Source organism: Miscanthus floridulus, chromosome 10, assembly GCF_019320115.1.
Source record: "Miscanthus floridulus cultivar M001 chromosome 10, ASM1932011v1, whole genome shotgun sequence".
Taxonomy (NCBI): Eukaryota; Viridiplantae; Streptophyta; class Magnoliopsida; order Poales; family Poaceae; genus Miscanthus; species Miscanthus floridulus.
Genome location: NC_089589.1, coordinates 29,049,386 through 29,073,069, shown reverse-complemented (window position 1 = coordinate 29,073,069; position 23,684 = coordinate 29,049,386). Strand labels below are relative to the sequence as shown.

The window sequence follows — 23,684 nt, the reverse complement described above, 5'->3', positions numbered from 1 at the left end:
CTTAAGGCCGTGTTTGGAACACGGGTGTTTTTCATGTAAAGATAAACTGATTTATGCGTAGTTTGTATGAAATTCCTATGTTCCAAAACAAGCTCTAAAGCCACAAGTACATACATATCTCATTCCAATAAAAAGAACTAGTAAGGCCAGTACGAATTTCAACAACAACAACAACATAGCCTTCTAGTCCCAAGCAAGTTGGGGTAGGCTGGAGTTAAAACCCATCAAGAACCCCAAGTCACGGTTCAGGCACATTAATAGCTGTTTTTCAAGTACTCTTATTCAAACATAGATCTCTAGGTATATCCTAAGCTTTTAAATCTTTTTTTATTGCCTCTCCCATGTCAATTTCGGTCTTCCTCTACCTCTCCTCATATTATTAGCTTGGCTTAGGACTCCATAATGCACTGGTGCCTCTGGAGGTCTCCTTTGGATATGGCCAAACCACCTCAACCGATGTTGGACACGCTTTTCTTCAATTGGTGCTACCTCTAGGCGATCACGTATATCATCGTTTCGAACTCGGTCCATTCTTGCATGACCGCAAATCCATCGCAACATACGCATTTCTGCAACACTCAGTTGTTGAACATGTTGAATCTTTGTAGGCCAACATTATGCTCCATACAACATAGCTGGTCTAATCGTCGTTCTATAGAACTTGCCTTTTAGCTTTTGTGGTACCCTCTTGTCACAGAGAATGCTAGAAGCTTGTCGCCACTTGATCCACCCCGCTTTGATTCTATGGCTAACGTCCGTATCAATATTTCCATCCCTCTGTAGCATCAATCCCAGATACCGAAAAGTATCCTTCTTAGGCACTACTTGACCTTCCAAACTCACATCTCCCTCCTCCTATACAACTCTGCTAAAGTCGTATCTCATGTATTCGGTTTTTATTCTGCCCAATCTAAAACATTTAGACTCAAGGGTCTACCGCCATAACTCTAGTTTCCTATTTACTCCCGCCTGGCTTTCGTCCACTAACACTACATCATCAGGGAACAACATACACCAAGGGATATCCCCTTGTATGTTCCTGGTAACCTCATCCATTACCCAGGCAAAGAGATACGGGCTTAAGGCTGACCCTTGATGAAGTCTAATTTTAATCGGGGAGTAATCTGTGTTACCATCGTTTGTTCGAACACTAGTCACAACATTGTTGTATATGTCCTTGATGAAGGTCACGTACTTTGATGGGACTTTATGTTTGTCCAAAGACCACCACATAACATTTTTTGGTATCTTGTCATAAGCCTTCTCCAAGTCAATGAAAACCAAGTGGAGGTCCTTCTTCTGCTCTCTAAACCGCTCCATAACCTGTCTTATTAAGAAGATTGCTCCAAATTGGTTTGTTGATATCTGTGTCGTTCCTCGCAGGCGCAACTCGATGACTCTCTCCCATAACTTCATAGTGTGGCTCATCAACTTAATTCCCCGATAATTAGTATAACTTTAGATATCTCCCTTGTTCTCGTAGATTGGTACCAATATACTTCTTCTCCATTCCTCAGGCATCTTGTTCAATCGAAAGATATTGTTGAACATCTTGGTTAGCCATACTATAGCTATATCTCCGAGACATCTCCACACCTTGATCGGGATACCATCATGGCCCATCGCTTTGCCCCTTTCATCCTTTTCAAGGCTTCTCTGACCTTTGATTCTTGAATCCTCCGCACAAAGCGCCTGTTAGTGTCACCAAACGAGTCGTTCAGCTGAACGGTGGTGTTCTCGTTCTCACCATTGAATAATTTATCAAAATACTCTTGCCATCTATGTCTGATCTCATTCTCCTTCACCAAGAGCTGCTCCCTCTCATCCTTTATGCATTTGACTTGGTTGAAGTCTCTTGTCTTCCTATCGTGAGCTCTAGTCATTCTATAAATGTCCTTCTCTCCTTCCTTCGTACTCAAACGTCGGTAAAGGTCCTCATAGGCCTGCCCCTTTGCCTCACTCACCGCTCGTTTTGCAGTCTTCTTTGCCACCTTGTACTTCTCTATGTTGTTTGCACACTTGTCATGATACAAGCGCTTATAGCACTCCTTTTCCTTAATAGCCTTTTGCACATCTTCATTCCACCACCAAGTGTCTTTCGAGTCGCATCCGCTCCCTTTGGTCACTCCAAGCACCTCTAAAGCAACCTTTCGAACGCATGTTGCTATCTTCTCCCACATGCTGTTTGCATCACCTTCATCATTCCAAGGGCCCTCTTCAATGACCTTTTCCTTAAAGACCTTTGATGCCTTCCCTTCTAATTTCCACCACTTCGTTCTAACAACCCTAGCTTGTTTGTTCCCACGAGCTTGCACCAAAAAATGAAAGTCAGCCACCACCATTGTGTTGAGCGACCACACATTCTCCAGATATCACCTTACAGTCCACGTATGTTCGTTTATCCCTCCTTCTTGTAAGGACAAAGTCGATTTGACTAAAGTACTGGCCGCTACTAAAAGTCACTAAATGGGACTATCTCTTACGGAAGAAAGTGTTAGCTATCATCAGATCAAAAGCTATGACGATGTCTAAGACTTCCTCTCCCTCCTGGTTTCTACTACCATATCCAAAACCCCCATAAACCGCCTCGAAACCTGCACTTGATGTACCTACATGGCCATTAACATCACCTCCTATAAAGAGATTCTCGCTACTAGGGACAACTCTAACGATCTAAGTCTTCCCAGAAAAGCCGCTTAGCACTCTCATCATGGCCTACTTGGGGGGGAATACACACTAATTACGTTTAAGACCATATCACTAATGACAAGTTTAACTAAGATGATCCTATCCCCTTGCCTTCTCACCTCCACCACACCATCCTTGAGGTTCTTATCAATCAAAACTCATACTCCATTTTTATTTGAAGTTGTCCCTGTGTACCAGAGCTTGAAGCCGGTATTGTCCACCTCCTTCGCCTTCTGCCCCTTCCATTTAGTCTCTTGGACGCATAAGATATTTACACGTCTCCTAACCGCTGTGTCCACTAACTCTCTTAACTTACCTGTAAGGGACCCTGCATTTCAGCTACCTAAACGGATCCTAGTTGGCTCGACTAGCTTCCTTACCCTTTGCACCCGTCGAGGTAGGTGTGAAGACCCTTGCTCATTTTGCACCACACCTGGGCGCCGATGTGGCGCGCCACTAAGGATGCAACAACCCGATCCTTGCTCACTTGACACCGTGTCTAGATCGCGACACGACGCGTCACGGGGGTGACGACCCGGCCCTTGCTCATTTAACACCATACCCGGGGTCCGACATGACGCATCGCTAAGAGGGTTACGCCACAACGAGATTCTTTTGGGTTTCATCTCTATTAAAGTGGCTAAGTTTTTACATTGACGCGCCGCGTCTAACACAACCCTCCTCCTTTACCAGGGCTTAGGACCTGCTATGCTGGGATACCAAAGGCGCCCACCATAGGTGGAGTTGCTAGTAAGAATTTCACACAAACAAAAATGCAAGATTTATGAAAATGTCCCGCAATCTCCCAAAAATATATGACTAGTTCTAAATTTATGGTTATTCAAACTATTTTTAATATAAACAAGTTCGTTACAATTTATTTTTTCACAATTGGTCGTCCTAGGCCTTAATATTTCCTGCAAAATTGGAGTTTTTGTTTTCACACATGCTATAATCTAGGATTTCCTTTGCCACGTTTTCGGGGATATGCGAGAAAGCCTTACTTAGGCTTCCCTGTGCTTTTATAGCACTGCACTTATAACACAAGGACAAATTGCGTGCCTATTTGGAAAGTTAAAAAAAAAACGCAGAAATTTTGATTCTCACAAGTCACAAGAGCATGCAAACATTAAATCGTTTCAAGATCAAATTTGACTAAGGTTCACATCTCCTGCGAACCACTCCGAACAGATGACGGAAACGTGAGGACACACACTTGTGATGAAATGTTTAGGAAATTGGATAAATATAAGAAATTGATTCTGAATTGCTGTATAAAGTATAAACATAGCGTTTACAGCAGTTACTATGTCCCCCAACAAAAAACCAAATATTGCTTCTGAGTGAGGAAAAAAATTACCGTTATGATGCAGGAATCCATTGGTTGCCCACCCCAGGGTAACACGACTTACACCAAAAATGGGTACACTAGTCTACAACTACAACAAAGTTATAAAAGAGAAAAAAAACAAATGATATCAAACCAGTAAGCTTGTAATATTTCATCTTACGGCAATGTCTGTATATGTACAGGAGCAAGTTCCGTTATTTTCTTTCGCCAACATAGATGGCAACAATGACACTGTAACTAGAGACGTCGCCGATGAAGCAGGAAAAGACAATAGCTAGCAAAAATGCTAGCAAAGCCTCTTCAATCCTTTCCAGCCAGCCTCCCCAAGCTACTCCGCTCCATTTAACCTCAGGTTAGTGACAAAAGATAGATGAATGGCCATGACCAAGCGATCATGATAAAAATGCTAGCTTAGCCTCTTCAATCATGTGAAAAGAACAGATGGCGGCTGCTTGAAGCTGGAGCTGGAAGCACCTGCTTTATTTGACGATGTTAACATCTTATCCTTAGCAGTGGCATTGCCTACAACCTGTTCAGAAGAATCCGGCTGCTGGTTGTTTTCACTATGGATGGGTCGAGCCCAAATTTTGATTAGCCCCTCGCGGCATATAGTGAGGATTGATTCACTAGTGAATTCCAGGCTGGATAGGGGATCTACATGTACCCGGTGTGCAACGAGAGGCGAGAGCTTTGGCACATCTCGCATCCGTGGAGAAGGCTGGAGAACACTAGTTGGAGGGCATGCATTGTCCCAGTGTGCAGAAGGGCTTCCACTACTGAATGTCGGTGAGCCACCAGAAGGATGGATTAGAGGGACAGCAATCTCCTCCAATGCCAAATCCCAGAGAAGCAGTTGGGTATCCTAAGTGCAAGCAAAGTGAAAAGGTATCATTGCCAGTATTAATTATGTCAAACAATCAATACCAGGTAAAGGCTATAGCACATCCTATGTTCAAGAAACGATCACAAAATATCAAGTTATACCACAAATTAATTACCTAAGGAAATATAGTTTGAAACCCAATTTTACAACAAATACAGAGAAGGAATAGGCACCAAGCGACCAAAAGGACAGCAGGAGCATGCTCTCTTTCTAGCACCAAGTGCAACACAAACTGCTAAGAGTCCAACAACTAGCAAGAGCGAAGAATTCTAGAATCTAGATACTAGTAGCAATTTCAGTTCTTCTCAGTATTCAGAAGCTCAGAAAGTAAAAGGACAAAATGTGACTAGTACTTGTTGTCATGATTCAGAGATACTACAGTAAAAACCCACAAGAAAAACTCCAGATAAAAAACAATCTTATATCAACTTCTAGGTACCTGTCCAACTGACCCAAAGCGATACATGACATTTTCTTCCGTTTCATCTGAATTCGGTGGGGACCAATATGGATCAAAAGAAACTGCACTAACCTGTACAATTGCAAATTAATTTGACTCAAAATGCAAGTTTGAATAAAAAATGCCTATGTGATAATAAACAAAGACAATTGTAATGATAATATCACCCATGAATTATGCCCTTCACCCCATGCAACTATCTTTCTTTCATCCATGCTCCATACTTGCACAAGATCATCTTCGCCACCTGATAACAAATATTTGCCATCCGCACTGTAACAGGACATCACAGCAAACTAATTAGCACCTTCTAGATTCCAATTCACAGAAGTGCAGAGAGAATAAAACAAGATTCAAACATGCAATGGTTGTATGCATAAATTAGTCAATCCATTCGAAAGCTCAGATGTTAGCAGGAAAGGTTTGGGTATGAACTCCTATGTGGCTATGTAATCACGGTATCTACTGGCACGAGAGCATTCCGGCATCCGTGGCTCCCTCGTGTGCTGACACATGCCTCCGGCAATTTTACAGAGATGCCCTCTATGTTTTCGAAAACTAACCCGCAGTCCGGTGCATCGTCCATAAAGAGTTTTCACATTCTGATATTTTTCATGTAAATCCCTGAAGTAAATTTTATTCTCACGTGAGAGGAAATTCGAGACTTGCTCCTTTTTTACATAATCCCCTTGACATTTTGCAGAGAGCCCCTTTCACCCAGCCGAGCTCTCCGCCTCTCCCCCTCCTCATTCCCCTCTCCATTCTCTCTCTTCCCCGGCTGCCGATCCCCTCGCATCCGCACGCGCCTCCTGGATCGCCGTCGTCACTCCTCCACGGCCGTTTCTCTGTCCACCTACCACGTGGTGGCCCTAGCCACACACGAGAAGCAGCTTCATCCCACCCTCTCCGTGACCCTCCCTCCTAGACCTTCTTCCCTGCGGCAATGGACAAGGATCTCGCCCAGATCCTGGTAGCACATGCGGATCCACCAGACCATGGAAGTATGGCAGGGCGGCGGTAAGATCCGGTCTCTTTCCCTCTCCTGCCATATGTCCGCTTTCGTCCCCTTGGTTCCTTGGCTCCTCGCAGATCCTTCATCGGGCGCCCCATGATGCGGTTCATAACTCTAGATCTGCGCACCGGTGATGTGCTTTCTCGAGGTGGGCATCAACTTTCTTCTCCCATGTCTTCTCCCCCGAGCTGGTTGACGCTGAGGTGATCACTTCCATAAATGCAGCGATTGTGTCATCTACAGTTCAAGGTACATACTCACTACCGACTGTGTGCCTCCCAGTACTTCCGGGCGTGTAGCATCTGCCGCTGCTTAAGGTCCTGTGGCCAAAGCTATCTTGTGTTAGTAAGGACATGTTGCTTTAAGGTTAATATTGTTTCCCATTTGTTTTAGATCATGTGAGTCATTATTTGCAGCCTCTGATGATCGATCTGCATAACCATTATTTTGCAAATCCAGTTTATGAGATTGCTATGATAATGTTTAGGCCTAGGTTCAGGTGAACTAGAATTCCATGTTCAAGATTTTCAAGGAGCCTCCTGTGCATTTGAATATTTGATAGACACTGACTAATCATTCCTCATTATTTTTACAGTTCACTGTGGCCATTGCTACTCAGGTGTGTTGTGTGTCCTACTTTAGGATAAATTGCAGAGGCATGATTAGCCTGTCACGAAAGCAAGTGAATTCCAAAATATTTTGCTTGCAGTTGCTAGCATTTCACTCAGGCATAGCATGAATGAGCTCCTTTAGGCTTTAGTTGTCCAAAATATATGCCAATTGCTGTCCAGCACAGATATATAATCTATATAGCACTCATGGTCGACCGTTCATTTGATCTGACGACCGTTCGAAACCAAACTACTCAATGGCACAACTTACATATTGCATCTAACAAGTAACAAGAGCATGGGGCAAATGATGCTGGATCAATTTGCTGCTCCTCAATGTGATGGGATAAGTCTCTATGTTCTGTGTTGGGTCTCTGTGTTCTGTGTTGGCTGGTCTTTGTAGGGCTGCAGCATATGGTCCTTGTGGCTACATGGTGGCCTTGCTGCCCATCAAGGACAGCATCCTTGACTGGCTAGGACAACATCTTAGCATGTTAGCATCTAGCATCTTGCCATATGCTTGGCTGGCTAGCAGCCTATAAATATGTATCCCCAACCCCTCAGGTTGGCATGGCATTTGTGTGAGAAATAAACCAGAAAATTGCCCCAACTCCTAGTGTCATCCTCTCTCGATGAGAGTAAGAATTCTGCTACTACCAAAAGTAAGAATTCAGCGACTAGCAACTGGTATCAGAGCCGTACTATCATGTAGCCTGAGCATCTCCTGCTCATCTCCTTTCCCAGCCTCGCAACAGTCCCAGCTGGGAGCAGCAGCAGCTCCGGCCACTCTTGCTCACTCCTCTCCCTCTGCGTCGTCTGAAACAGCCCTCTCCCCACGCAGCAGCCCCCCGGTAGCGCGTCATGTCTGCAGGGTAGTCTCAGCGCTCGGTCGCCTCGAGCACGCGGCGTCGGCAGGAGGCCGAACTTGCCGCGACAGAGGAACGCGAGCAAGCAACGGCAGAGACCGCTGCGGCGGCGGCAAGGGCATCGAGGCTGGCAGCGGCGGAGCTGGCTGATGGATAAATCTCATGTGTGGCTGGTCTTTGTGGGGCTGTGCTGCTCACATGGTCCTTGTGGCTGTTTTTCTGTTTTTAGGACAGCATCTTAGACTAGAGGACAACATATTAGCATCTTAGACTAGCATCTTGGCATATGCTTGGCTGGCTAGCAGCCTATAAATATGTAACCCCAACCCCTCAGGTTGGTATGGCATTTGTGTGAGTTTGTGTGAGAAATAAACCAGAAAAATGTTGCCTCAACTCCTAGTGTCATCCTCTCTCGATGAGAGTAAGAATTCTCCTACTACCAAGAGTGAGAATTCAACGACTAACAACTGGTATCAGAGCCGTATTATCCTGTAGCCTGAGCATCTCCTGCTCATCTCCTCTCCCAGCCACACAACAGCCCCAGCTGCGAGCAGCTGCTCCGGCCGCTCCTGCTCACTCCTCCCCCGCGCAGTCTGAAGCAGCCCTCTCCCCACGCAGCAGCCCCTCGGTAGCGCGTCATGTCCGCAGGGCTGTCTCAGCGCTCGGTCGCCTCGAGCACGCGGCGTCGGCAGGAGGCCGAACTTGCCGCGGCAGAGGAACGCGAGCGAGCGGCGGCAGAGACCGCTGCAGCGGCGGCAAGGGCGTCGAGGCTGGCAGCGGCGGAGCTGGCAGCAGCCAGAGCGGAGGCGGAAGCGGCGGCGGCGGCGAATGCAGCGCGTGTGGCGGCAGCGGAGATCGAGGCTCTGCGCGGCAGCATCGGCAGCTCCATTTCCGCTGACGACACTGCCGACGCGGACCTCGAGCTGCTAGAGAGGGAGGCAGCACGAGCGCGGGCGGCGCAGTGGGCAGCCGCGCACGCCCACGAGTGTGGCGGCAGCCCAGACAGGCGTGGACGCGCTAGCGGCGCTCCTGGAGGAGGCGCACACGGCGGTGGCGCTCCTGGGGCAGCCGCGCACGCCCACGAGCGCGGCGACAGCCCAGACAGGCGCGGACGCGCTGGCGGCGCTCCTGGAGGAGGCGCGCACGGCAACGGTGGCGGACGGGTCGATGGAGAGCGCGGCCTTCATAGGCAGCGTGGCTCTCCCCGGATCGGTACCGATGGGTCAATGGAGAGCGCGGCCTTCACAGGCAGCGTGGCTCTCTCTCCCCGGATCGGTACCGTGGTTACCACGGGCTCCAGGCTGTTGTCAGGGACGTCGGTCCCGGCGGTGGATGGCCTACCCTCACCAAGACCAACTACGTCGAGTGGGCTGCGGTGATGAGGGTAAAGCTCCAGGTGCGGCACATGTGGGAGGCAGTCCGATACGGCGACGTCGACTACGACCTAGATCGACGGGCGCTGGATGCCCTCATCGCTGCAGTCCCGCCCGAGATGCAGTTCTCGCTTACCAACAAGCGGACTGCCAAGGAGGCTTGGGATGCCATCGCTGCGGCACGCATCGGCAGCGACCGCGCCCGCAAGTCCACACTGCAGGCACTTCGCAAGGAGTGGGAGAACCTGGCCTTCAAGCCAGGTGAGGACGTTGATGACTTTGCTCTCCGCCTCAACACTCTGTTGCAGAAGATGGTGCAGTTCGGCGATGACACCTACGGCGAGGAGAGAGCTGTCGAAAAGCTCTTTCGTTGCGTCCCCGAGAAGTACAAGCAGATGGCTCGCTCGATCGAGTCCCTGCTGGATCTCTCCACGATGTCGATCGAGGAGGCGATAGGTCGCCTCAAGGTCGTCGACAGCGATGAGCCACAGTCTCTCTCGGGGCCCATCACCACTGGCGGGAAGCTCCTTCTCACTCGGGAGCAGTGGCTTGCCAGCCAAGGTGATCGGAAGAAGGGGGAGCCTTCTTCCGCGACAGGCGGCCGCAAGCGTGGCAAGCCACGCAAGGCGCGCAGAGACGCCCAGGCCGGGGCGCGAGGACGTGCCGAGGGTGATGCCCGCGGAGGCGCCCAGGGCGGCGCCACCGGCAGGCACAAGCCGGCACGAGACGACGCATGCCGCAACTGCAGCCAGCTCGGCCATTGGGCCAAGGACTGCCGACAGCCACGACACGGCCAGGCCCACGTCGCAAAGGCGGAGGAGGAGCCGGCTCTGTTCATGGCACATGCAAGCATTGAGCTACCTCCAGCGGCACCGGCCGCAGCGGCTCTCCTCCACCTCGACGAGCAAAAAGCACACGCCCTCCTCGGCGACAGCTCCGGCAACGACAAGACTGACGGGTGGTGCCTCGACACCGGCGCCACCTATCACATGACCGGTCGACGGGAGTTCTTCACCGAGCTTGACTCTAGCGTCCGAGGCTCCGTCAAGTTTGGGGATGCCTCCGGCGTGGAGATCAAGGGCGTCGGCTCCGTCATCCTCACCACTGTCTGGTGAGCACAGGCTGCTCACCGGAGTCTACTACATTCCCGCGTTGAGGAACTCCATCATCAGCTTGGGACAACTGGATGAGAACGGTTCGCGCGTGGTGGTTGAGGACGGAGTAATGAGGATTTGGGATCGTCGTCGCCGCCTTCTTGCTAAGGTATCCAGAAGCGCAAATCGACTCTATGTCCTTAACGTGCAGGTGGCACAACCCCTCTGTCTCGCTGCTCGTCGGGACAACGAGGCGTGGCAGTGGCACGAGCGTTTCGGGCACCTTCACTTTGAGGCCCTGAAGCGGCTCAGTGCCACGGAGATGGTGCGAGGCCTGCCGTGCCTCAACCATGTGGAGCAGCTCTGCAACGTCTGCGTGTTGACGAAGCAGAGGCGACTCCCCTTTCCACAGCGGGCTAGCTTTCGAGCCAAGGAGAGGCTCGAGCTTGTGCACGGGGAGTTGTGTGGCCCGGTGACACAGGCCACACCGGGAGGACGACGGTACTTCCTGCTGCTCGTCGACGACCTCTCCCGCTACATGTGGGTGATGGTCCTCGACAGCAAGGGAGAGGCTGCGGACGCCATCAAGCACTCGCAGGCTGCTGCGGAGGCGGAGTGCGGCCGCAAGCTGCGCGTGCTACGCACCGACAACGGCGGCGAATTCACAGCGGCTGAATTCGCGTCATACTGCGCTGATGAGGGCATTCAGCGCCACTACTCCGCGTCGTACAGCCCGTAGCAGAACGGTGTCGTCGAGCGGCGCAACCAGACAGTTGTGGGCATGGCTCGAGCCCTTCTCAAGCAGAGGGGGATGCCAGCTGTCTTCTGGGGAGAGGCGGTGGTGTCGGCCGTCTACATCCTCAACCGCTCGCCTACCAAGGCGCTCGACGGCAGGACGTCGTACGAGGCTTGGCACGGGCGCAAGCCGGCGGTCTCCCACTTGCGGGTCTTCGGCTGCCTCGCGTTCGCCAAGGAGCTTGGCCACATCAGCAAGCTCGACGACAGGAGCACTCCGGGAGTGTTCATCGGCTACGCGGAGGGCTCGAAGGCCTACCGCATCCTCGACCCGAAGACACAGCGTGTGCGCACGGCGCGCGACGTGTTCGACGAAGGGCGAGGATGGGCGTGGGACAAGGCGGTGGACAACGGCTCGGCTCCGACGTACGACTTCACTGTCGAGTACGTCCACTTCGAGGGAGCTGGGGTAGTAGGCAGCTCTTCTTCGACGAGCCCGTCTACCCCAGTCCCCGAGCCTCCACCGACCCCGGCGCCGTCTACTCCAACACCACGCTCTCTAGCCAGGACCTCGGCTGCGATGAGTTCTTCGCCGGCTCCACCACAGCCGGCACCGCCACGCACTCCAGCACCGACAGGCACCTCTCCGGGCACGTCTACTCCAACACCAGCTCGTGTCGAGCACAGCCCGGTTGAGCTCGCTACTCCGCTCTCTCACGATGAGGAGCGCATCGACGCGTACCACGATGGCGAGCCGTTGCGGTACCGTACGATGGAGAACCTTCTCGGCGACCAGCCGGTGCCGGGACTGGTGCCTCACGACCTGGAGGCGCAGTTGCACCTTGCGTGTGACGACGGCGAGCCTCGGTCGTTTGCAGAGGCCGAGAGACACGCGGCATGGCGCGCCGTGATGCAATTGGAGATGGATGCGGTTGAGAAGAATCGCATCTGGGAGCTTGCTGACCTTCCTCGTGGTCATCGCGCGATCACCCTTAAGTGGGTGTACAAGCTGAAGAGGGATGAAGCCGATGCCATCGTCAAGCACAAGGCTCGCTTGGTGGCACGAGGTTTCGTGCAGCAGGAGGGGGTCGACTTCGACGACGCCTTTGCTCCTGTGGCACGAATGGAGTCCGTGCGACTCCTCCTTGCGCTAGCTGCCCAGGAGGGCTGGCGTGTTCATCACATGGACGTCAAGTCGGCGTTCCTTAACGGCGACTTGAAGGAGGTCTACATGCACCAACCGCCGGGATTTGCGATCCCTGCAAGGAGGGCAAGGTGCTCCGCCTGCGCAAAGCCCTCTATGGCTTGCGGCAGGCACCGAGGGCGTGGAATGCCAAGTTAGATTCCACGCTAAAGGGGATGGGTTTCGAGCAAAGCCCGCACGAGGCAGCCATCTACCGACGGGGCAGTGGAGGAAATGCTCTGCTGGTGGGTGTCTACGCAATGTTTTTGTAGGCGCTAGGCGGTTTCTAGGCGGTGACCCATCGCCTAGCGCCTAGGCGCGCCTAGGCAGGCCTAGGCGTTTCAAGGCGTTTTTCTAGGCGTTTTGATAAATTTGCATTCAGCATGTATAGCTGAATAAATATATAAATGTAGTTGCTGAAATGCTGAATAAATAGAAGTTCCTACAGCAATAGAAGTGGTATCTTGTGAAAAAATAGAAGTTCTAGGGACTAGAATGTAAGAAATCAGTAAAGGAAATCATAGCAAGAAAATTTGCTGAAATTTTTTACAAAGTGGAGGGGCAAGTCGCAAAATCGCTCGGTCTTATCCACATCTCATCTGCAGCCCGAGCTGCAGGCCCGTGACCTCTCCTCTCTCTCTCTCTCGTGGAGGCCTCTCTCTTTCCCGTGACCTTCTTCTCCCTTCTTTCCCGTGACCTCTCTCTCTCTCTCTCTCTCTCGTGGAGGCCGGCTGCAGGCAGGCAGGCCGCAGGCTCAGCCTTCGTGCGTTGCCGCAGCTTCGCCTCGCGCCCCCACGCCATCACGACCCAAGGCCTGCCTTTCCTTTCTACTCCCTTCCCCTCTCCTTCAAACGGATGCGCATCTGATGGGATTGGGAGGAGGGAGGCCCGGAGGAAGCGGCCCGGCAATGGATCCGGCGGCGCAGATCCCTCCCTCGGGCGGCGCGGCTCTGGATCTGGTGGCACGGCGCCTATTCTCCGCTTATCCCCCTAGGCGAGGCGTTACCCCTCCGCCCAGCGCTGAAGCGCGCCTAGGCGAGCGCGGAATCGCGCCTTGTTTTTCATTGTGTCTACGTCGACGACTTGGTGATCACCGGCACCAAGGATGCGGAGGTGGCGGCATTAAGGAAGAGATGAAGGCCACCTTCCAGATGAGTGACCTGGGGCCTCTCTCCTTCTACCTGGGAATCGAGGTGCACCAGGATGACTCCGGGATCACGCTTCGACAGACCGCCTACGCCAAGCGCGTCGTTGAGCTAGCTGGGCTCACCGACTGCAACCTAGCTCTCACTCCGATGGAGGAGAGGCTGAAGCTGAGCCACAACAGCACGACGGAGGAGGTGGACGCTACGCAGTACCGGCGTCTTGTGGGGAGCCTTCGCTACCTCGCCCACACACGGCCGGACTTGGCATTCTCCGTCGGCTACGTTAGTCAGTTCATGCAGCGACCGATGACGGAGCACCAGCAGGCTGTGAAGAGGATCATCCGCTACGTTGCGGGGACTCTCGACCACGGCCTCTACTACCCTAGGTGCCCTGGGGCGGCACACTTCGTCGGGTACAGCGACATCGACACCAGCAAGAGCACGAGCGGGATCCTCTTCCTCCTCGGCAAGTGCCTCGTTAGCTGGCAGTCGGTCAAGCAGCAGGTGGTGGCCCTGTCCAGCTGCGAGGCCGAGTACATAGCGGCCTCCACCGCTTCGACTCAGGCGCTCTGGCTCGCTCGACTGCTTGGTGATCTCCTCGGCAGAGACACTAGAGCGGTGGAGCTCAGGATGGACAGCAAGTCCGCTTTGGCCCTGGCAAAGAACCCCGTTTTCCATGAACGGAGTAAGCATATCCGGGTGAGGTACCACTTCATCCGAGGTTGTTTGGAGGAAGGAAGCATCAAGGCGAGCTACATCAACACCAAGGACCAGCTTGCGGACCTGCTTACCAAGCCTCTTGGGAGGATCAAGTTCCTTGAGCTCTGCTCCAGGACCAAGATGGTTCAACTTTCCCACAAGACGACGCACAAGACTTAGGGGGAGAATGATGGGATAAGTCTCTGTGTTCTATGTTGGGTCTCTGTGTTCTGTGTTGGCTGGTCTTTGTGGGGCTGCAGCATATGGTCCTTGTGGCTGCATGGTGGCCTTGCTGCCCATCAAGGACAGCATCCTTAACTGGCTAGGACAGCATCTTAGCATGTTAGCATCTAGCATCTTGGCATATGCTTGGCTGGCTAGCAGCCTATAAATATGTATCCCCAACCCCTCAGGTTGGTATGGCATTTGTGTGAGAAATGAACCAGAAAATTGCTCCAACTCCTAGTGTCATCCTCTCTTGATGAGAGTAAGAATTCTGCTACTATCAAGAGTAAGAATTCAGCGACTAACACAATGATGTACTGTATTTAAGTTTCAAACAAAAGGTCATCTGTGTTTAGACAAAAGAACTAATGTATTAGTTGTTGCTCCTCATGCATATGCATCACACTGAAATCAGTGTATTATCAGTATACAGTGGAGAGCAAACATCATGCAGTATTTGTCAGTATACACTGAGTAAGGAATTGAAGCAGAAACCATATGTTCCTCATGCTATTTGTTTAATAAACCTAGCCGTCTGCTAGGCACTGTCCTTGGCATGACGTTTGTAAAACTTCAGTGTTTTGTAATCAGCACATTATTTTGCTGCTACATTGCCTGTGAGGCTCTAATCGATATGGAATAAAAAAAGGTTTGGAGCTCCTCAGTTGATTGACTTTTGATCTAATGTTAACTTTTAAATTAAGCAAACCAACAAAAAGTTTAGAAAGATGTGTAACAGTATGGTCCATTCCTCCATCTTCTCCTGAATGTTACAGCTCATCATGTCAGTTTATGTTGTGGAACCTGGGAAATACTAAATTGAATTTGACTCTAACTCTCTGTTCTGTCAGGGAAGCTGAGGAACATTGGCAAGTGGTCCATACTTGGAAAATTGATTTTCTGAAATGATACTCTTATATAGAAGCTCTATACTTGGGAATTTGCTGATTTGATCTTGATATATTTCTCCAAACTCAGTGACAAGACAGAGTTTTTTTCTGGAAGTCCAATGCTCTTTTTAATATCCAACTACTATCTCACACACCAAGTCGTAACTTCAACATAAATTATTTGATGAATATTCAGCTACTTTTTGTTTACACAATGTTTTATTTCTGTGGTCGTTATTTTTTCAGATATTGCATTTGCTGTCCTGCCATTTGCATATGAGTAGTGTCCTTACTGTAATCCTTTGTTTGGAATTCTGCTAAACATATCTGAACCCATCCATTCAGGTGCTTAGATAAGGCTCCTGTCGTTTTAGAGGACCAAGAGATGGACAGGCTGGACAGCTATTGCTCATGGCTAACCCAGGTGGAGGAAGTGAAGATTCTGGTCTGGGTGCTTCCAATATGGTTCGCCTGTGTCTTCTATTAGGCTGCAATGTACCAGACTATTTGATTAATGCGTGTTCATCATGTTCATGTGCCCCTTGTTCATGTGCCTCTTAGGTGCTGACGCCTTGGCTATGTCAATATACTCTGTGTGTGCTTAGATATTAGTGTTATCATCTAATTATAACTTTACAGAGCCATGTTTCTCGAGCATAATCAATAGCTTATTGTCTTTAATTCATTGCAGGGCGCCCGAAGGGCGCCTGATGTTCTAGTCCACCTTGGGCGCCTGATGTTCTAGTCCACCTTTACACTGAGCTGAGAATATTGTTTGTTAATGCAGTATATCAGCTGAGATAGAAGCCATGGTCCTGTGTCATTGTACCAGCTGCTACAAGCCAATAGCCTATACAAGTACATTTCCACCATGTACCACAGTCCACACTTCAAATCTATACATTGTACTAGATGTGCCTTCATCCTTTCATATTCCTTCATCTTCAACTTATAGTTACTCTGTTTGTTCCCATCTTGCCATTTCTATTTTTTCTCCAAGAATTTCAGATTTTCCATTTAGATGCTTGTAATCATGAATTCTTCAAATAACAGAAAACTTGCATCTGACATATTGTATGGGATTCTATATTGTAATATTGTTTCCTTTAAGATTTATTAATTCTGTATGTTAGGAATAGGAAAAGCCAAGCAGGTGCACCAACTATGTTGCCCCTAGCCTGCTATACACTATCCATTCTAAAACTCCATACATTATGCTCATGTAATTTTATATGCAAAAATTGGCCAACAATACTAATTTTGAGTTTTCACAAACATCTCAGAACTAAGAAGTTTCACAAGGTAAAATGACTCGATGACCAAAAGATTGGAATAGGTTTGCTATATAGTGATTCACATATTACTCATCAGTCATCAGGACTACACAAGTTAAAACATATACAACCTAAAAATCCGACAATAATACAACTGATGCAATACATCATTAGTGGAACTATACACGGTCCTGTTTTCATATCTGTCCGACTTGGACATGCAAAAATACTTCAGTTCTGTGGAAATAGGCGGCAGACCATATCTAATCTAAGCAGTAAAACATGCCATTGGCAGCTTACCTCCAAGAGCAACACAACAATGCACCATAGTAACTTTTCCCACCAAATATTAGTTGTTCTTTCGCAAAGTCAAATACTCTTAAATAACCTGCATAAGATCAGATTGTTTCAGTGCAATATACAACTTTTCCAACAGCTAAACCTTTTCTGCACAAAGCTGTCAATTCTCATTCTTGGGCAGAGAAATTTACCATCTCGCCCAACAGTTGCCAAGTAAGCACCATCTGGTGAAAAGGAAATGCCATTGATTGCACCTTGACAGATGTGCCACCTTGCAATTGGATTACCCTGCAGTGTAATTTTAAACCGCAGAATGAATCATAGCAGTCACAACATTAGGACTCAATGATGTTAAAGAATTTCCAATTAAGGGCATGTTTAATTCTCTTGCCCACCCCTGCCTAGCCTTGCCTAGCAAGGTAGAGGAGAAAAACGCATGAAGCTTTATTTGGTTTGAATTTGGGAAAGGAGGGGATTCCCTTGCTTTTGAGGGAGAGCCAGATTAGCTCTCCTCACCTATCAAGGTGTGCCTTGCCTAACCTTGCCAAGCAAGGAAAGTGGGCAAGTTTGTGCAAGACAACCAAACATACCCTAACTCTCATAGGTATTTTGCAAATTTTGACCTAATGACAGCAATGATAACCGGTCCCACATTTCTATATTTCCAGTATGACCTGCTGGAATGGTTTCAGTACTATTTGGCAGTTGGTATTAACTGATATCATAGAAGTAAAGACCACTGATAGAAAGGTCAGGCCAAGGATACACAAGTTTATGCTTTAATAACGTCAACAACCAAGAGGCAAGAATGCAGCCAACACCAGCACACACTTGTAATTGCGTCAAGTACTTATGATAGATATTTTGGTACATGTCAGATATGAAGAAAGGGCAATAGAGTGTTGCAGGAAGTCCAGGCACTTGTTTCCATAATAAATTTCCAGAAAAAACATTTTACTAATACCCTGAAGTAAATTATGAAACATACATAGCCATCTCAATGCAATTTTTAGTAAAAGAGATATCATTGTGGCTTGAGATACCTTACTCGACTTTGCATGTGAAATCAGCACCTGGCTTTGATCCTTTACAGTTGGAAATGTCCAATCAGTATTTCCATCCTTGGACTGAATGTACAAAAGGAAACGTATCAGCAAAGTAAACTTAACAAAGTTTGATTACTTCATACAAAGTTCCATGAGAAGGGCTCACTTTGTCATACACATACAGATTCCCATCAGCATGACTAACAACAAAAATTCCTTCACGCTCTGGAACCCATGCAACACAGGTGCACCGACTGCAATAGATTGGTGTCCAAGCATCAATATATATACTTACAATTTAATAACTGTGTAAAGAAAAGCATACATCTACACCACAGAAATAGTATCTTCTGTTTTAACTGCAGCTTTGTAGTTGCCTTTGAACTAAGTTTAAGTAAACTCGCCCAAAAAATGATAGGGAAAAAATCCATTCAAATATCCTAGACAGCAGCAGGCCCAGTACATAATCAAGATTATCATCCTTCAGTAGTTCAATCGCCACAGCGATTTCAAAGTAGCGGATCCCTATACAAGTATACATGCATGCTAACCAAAATGCTTCCCTTTAGATCTTACTCCCTCCATTCTCTTTTATAAGGCCTGATTTAATATGACAAGGTCTCCCAAATTACACTTTGGCCATTTATTTATTTTATATTTTATATTACATTTTTTATACTTACAAACTTATGAAGGGCAGGCCTGGTGCAAGCGGTAGAGTCTTACCGCCTGTGACCGGAAGGTCCCGGGTTCGAGTCGCGGTTGCACAGGCGAGGGTAAGGCTTACCACTGACACCCTTCCCCAGACCCCGCACAGAGCGGGAGCTCTCTGCACTGGGTACGCCCTTTTTATACTTAAAAACTTACGATAATTGGATAGTACATTTAATCGCATTGCAAATCTAACGGTATCAAGTCTGTATTATAATAATTAAAAATTATTAAACAAATTATTGGTCAAAGTTTTTATTTTGATATGTGTGTGTGTGCCTTATAAAAGAGAATGGAGGGAGTAACTAGGAAAGGAAGTTACAACAGCTTTTGACTTTAGCATTTCATGCAGTAAGAAAAACAAGCTAATTTGCAAGCTATCCAAGGAACTGCATCAGGATACAACCATAATGTGGTAACCTTCCGAGCTAAGATCCCCTCAACAATTCCAGGATTGAGGGTCCTGACAAGTGTTGGAAACACCAATCCCCCACTGTGTCATAAAAGGACATTCCAGGGTTTTTTTTTCAAAAAAAAAAGGTGGCCACAGAAACCACAATTCCACATCGTATCATTAGAGGAAATTCTAAACCAATCTAAAATGGCAGAAGCCTAGCCTGCCTAGGTGGCACACTGGTGCTCAACACCACCCCTCCTGCCTGGTCAGTTGAGGAACAAGTGCTTAAGTGGCCACAGACTTAGTGGGTTTTTAAAACGCTGACAAGATAAAGAGGAATCAGGATATCCCGGGTCGCAGCTTTCCCATATTATCCAATATATAAAGCAGGCAGCATGGAGAAAGGTCATGCATTACGATTTTTATTTACACAGATGATGGAGGATAATGTTTTGCTGATGTTGATTGATGTTTCATCAAAAGCAGCTAACTAAATAAACATGTAAATACTTTTCATTATCCACCAATATTATTTGCAGTATCTTACTTTTCATTATCCACCAATATTATTTGCATTATCCACCAATCATAACCAGTACTGAGACTACCCCATAAATTGTACCGTATGCATGTATGCTCCTCCCACTTTTAGGTGATCACGTTCTAACCTCTAAATATAATGGGCGGCTCAGTAATAAATTTGGGATCTTCTTGGGCGTACCCAGTGCAGAGAGCTCCCGCTCTGTGCGAGGTCTGGGGAAGGGTGTCAGTGGCAAGCCTTACCCTCGCCTGTGCAATGCGAGGAGACTGCGACTCGAACCCGGGACCTTCCGGTCACAGGCGGTAAGACTCTACCACTTGCACCAGGCCCGCCTTTCAAATTTGGGATCTTCTTGAAACTGTCTAAATCTCACAAGAAAAATACAAATTTTAAACATTTAAAATGAATGCTAACTTGTTAGGCCATGTACAAGAGGACCAAACAGCTTCCAAGTATTTGACCATCACTGATTTCAAGAACACCTTTCAGAATTATGTTGTAGATATGTTTCTATGCAGTGATTGTCCAGGTTCAAATTTTGATCAACTTCATAAATGAAGGTTTCCACAGTAATAGTCCAGGTTTAAATTTTGATCAACTTCATAAATGACAGTTTGCACAAAAAACATCCAAAATACAATGAAGTTGTCACTTCACATCTAGCACGTTATATTATCTTAGCCGATGCATGCACTACAAGTTATCAGTCGACAACTTAGTATCTTCCATGCATATGGGTCATCATTACTTTTGAAAGCATCTCAGCAAATTGTAACAGATCGCAGTGTACTGCATGTCGGACATACTTGCATCATACATTATCCTGATGCTATCCAGCTTCAGTTTTTATCGACTTGGATAACTCGCAGGACCACTACCATATCAAGAAATAAATATTTAATACTTGTAAGGTAACGGTGAGACAAATTTGCCAAGCTTATTAATGGGGAAATTGACACGTCACTTTCAAATTAAACAGTAAAATGAAAACATGCCTGCTGGCAGCGCCACCTTGACTTGGATCTTTGTCTTTGTCTTTGTCTTTATTAACAAAATGCTGATACGAAACGGGCTTCTTTCCAGGATCTTGCAACTGCTGCCTCAGTGACATTGAATAGACTGTATAACGAATAAAAGAACTTATGCATGATTCTTTAACTAATATAAACATAAAGCTTACCTAATTATGAAGCATTTGACATACCATCTCCTGAGAACACCGCAATGAGCAGATCGTGCCCGTCCTTGGCCTCTGGGTCAAATGCATGGCAAAGCGGGTTTGAGCTGCTGAAGTGGATGGACTTTATTGGATCCTGACGCAATTAGCACGTGATCAGAGAACCACAGGATACCAAAGTTACAAGCAACATAACATGCATGCATGCATGCAACAAGAGAAAAGGAAATACTTTGTCGTGTGAGTTGAGATCACTGATGAAGAGCGTATCCGCAGTATTGAATATGATGTATGTGCCCTTTCCATCATAGTTTGCCATGCCTTGCGATCCACTTGCACTAGTCGACACACCAATGCCTCCACCCATGCGGCTGTTTCCTGAGACAGCCCTGCTGGTACCATTGCTCCCAAAGCTAAGTGCCCGGCTCCCATTCCCAGTGCCGAGCAGCCTTGCAGCTGCAGACCGCATCCCACTACCAGCACTTGGTGTTGAAGGCGTGGAACCTTGGCCTGCTGGTTTCTCCTTCAAATATGCCACAGTCATCTGGCACCATCACAACAAATAATTGATAACTGCATAAAGGATGTGTAATGTACACAACACAAAAGAACCGGAAATCACAAAGCCCTGAAAACTTTTAAGCAAGTATTTGGTTCTATGATATTAGAGATTTAGAATTAGCAAACAGAAACCTATGTGTCATTTGTTTTTTTTAAAAAAAAAATCTATAGAATGGTAACTCGAAATATATGCAAGGACTATCCATACATGAAACATAAGACACTAATCTACGCTGCGCCTGATCCAATCTATGCTGCGCGCCTGCTCCTAGAAACTTCCGAATATCTTCTGCATGACCAATCGAATTCCCAGCGCATCTACAGCGACTCATCCAGAAACAGCACCTGATCAGGCCAAGTCAACCCACATCCCAACCCAACCTCGCCATCCAATTCCCCATCCATCCAGCACAGAGCGACCCATCGATAGCCCCATACGGCGCATCGAACCCCCCCCCCCCCCCTCGCTACCCTAACCCGAACGACGGCGCCCTCGCTACCTGGGAGACGGTCTTGCCGCTGTGGTTGTAGTGCACGACGGCGGGGGAGTGCGTCTTCTCGTACTGCAGCTTGTGCCGCCCCTCGGGGGTCTTGAAGTAGGTCTTCAGCCCGCCGGCCCCCGCGCCGGCCCCGCCGCCCGACCCCGCCGCCGACGCCATGGCGATCGCGGACCGCCGCAATGCTCGCTCGCCGACCCCGCGCGCGTGCGTGCGCAGGCAGACGAGACCGCGCGAGAGCGGTCACTGGCTCATGCCCCCGCCGGCGACGCGAGGGGTAGGGTTTTGGAGGCGAGGGGAGGCGGTGGTCCGATTGGGGATGAGACGGCGGTGGATGCGGGAGAGGAGAACGGAGCCTCGGAGTCGGAGGAGAAAAAACGAGTTGATTATTTTTGCGGACTCTTCCTGTGTCGATAGAGAAATCCATATGGCATTGGCATCGGGGCGAAAAGGGAAGAAAACTCTTTCGGGTTAGGACGAGACAAAGCATTGACTTTTTTTTGAGAAAAAAATATAAAATGGAAAATAATAAGTAAAAAATGCGTATAAGAGTTGACTTTCACAATCGCCAAACATGCCATCAGCTCACTCATGTGAGCGACTCAGCTAGTCATTCTAAAGGTAAAGCTCTATCGCCATGTTCGTTTAGGCTAGTTTGGTTTATAAGACCTAGGTGAAAATACCGTTGGCTGTTTAGTACGAGAGAAAAATATTGTTTGTTAGCTGATAAATTATGATTTATAAGTCAAATACGACCAAGCGAACATATTGTATATTATATTAGTTAAAGAGCTATTTAAGTAAAATTATTGTTTATACTTTTGTATCAGTCAGAAATCCGAAACAGAGAAGTTGTTGGAGAGTTTTTTTTTTCATCAAGATACATATTTCTATAAATTAGAAATGATATAAAAAAGTCTCCTGAGTTACTCTTACAGTCTAAATAATTAGGTCCATTTGTAATTGGCACGATTCAAAGAACTACCATTACTATATACCTAGAACTGTATTGTCCTTTTTGAAATATGTCACTGTATACACCCAGAACGTCTTAAGGCCCATATACACAAGTATGGATATCTATTAATTTTGTATGGATGATTTTGCTTTAGCTACTAGTTTCTTCCTCACCCCGACAAGTCCCTCTCCAGCACGGGAGCACCGTCAACCACCTACACCGTCCTGTCAGTAAGAGAGCCCCTATCCTACTTGAGCCTTTATCTGTGTGCCACTATAAAAAGATGACCGTGGCTTATGTGTCACTAAAAAGTTCGAACACATATATGTGTCATGACTCTTTTTTTTTCTCCCAAGCCATTCCGTTCACCTTCTGTTTGATTTTTGTCGTTGGTCAGCCCTGACACGTGGGCCGAGTCAGTAAAAACGTTCAAAATGCCCTTCTGTCAAGGCGTAAACTGCTCTCTATATTTTTTCCTCGTCGGCATCTTCTTCCGACCGCGCGGCCCTCTCCGCGATGCGCCGGCCTCCCGACTCCGGCGACCCCCATCCCGACTCCGGCGATCCCTTCTCGACTTCGGCGAGCCCGGCTCCCCTCTCCCTCTCACATCCGCGATGCGCCGGCCGCGGCCCCGATGCGCCGGCCTGGCCTCGATGCGCCGACGTCCGCTCGGCCAGCGTCCGCCGCCTGCCTCGAGCCCCGGCCCCGACGCGCCGTCAGACCCTGAGAAGACGGTGCGCGGTCGAGGCCTCGATCGCAGGTCACAGCTCGCGCAGCATGGCTCCGGCGACCAGGGGCCGAGCTCCTCCCAAGTAGCCAGGTCGCTCGCCGGTGACCACGTCGCGCCCGTGCCTTGCCAGCTCCTCCTCCTCGCCGTGCCCGGGCGGCCTTCCTCCCACTCTGCGTGTTCCTCGCCCTCGCCGTCTCCGCCCGGTCATGCCGCGCCTGGTGCACCGCGCGGGTTCCGACCGCGCCACCGCACTGCTGGCCTCCCCCGGCGCCGTCGT

The 23,684-nt window shown here is 48.5% G+C and overlaps 1 protein-coding gene across 1 annotated transcript; it reads right to left on the bottom strand.

Annotated features, from left to right (window-relative positions):
- Nucleotides 1–4,166: 4,166 nt before the first annotated feature.
- LOC136489914 (probable catabolite repression protein creC) lies at nt 4,167–22,126 on the bottom strand. The gene is made up of 11 exons (XM_066486427.1): nt 21,723–22,126; nt 20,894–21,205; nt 20,689–20,797; nt 20,480–20,603; nt 18,002–18,089; nt 17,833–17,916; nt 16,981–17,077; nt 16,790–16,877; nt 5,550–5,655; nt 5,362–5,454; nt 4,167–4,901 (listed from the first exon to the last, which is right to left on the bottom strand). Exons 1-11 carry the CDS (start codon nt 21,879–21,881, stop codon nt 4,464–4,466), a joined length of 1,698 nt encoding a protein of 565 aa, XP_066342524.1. The 5' UTR covers nt 21,882–22,126; the 3' UTR covers nt 4,167–4,463.
- Between the last annotated feature and the right edge of the window lie 1,558 nt (nt 22,127–23,684).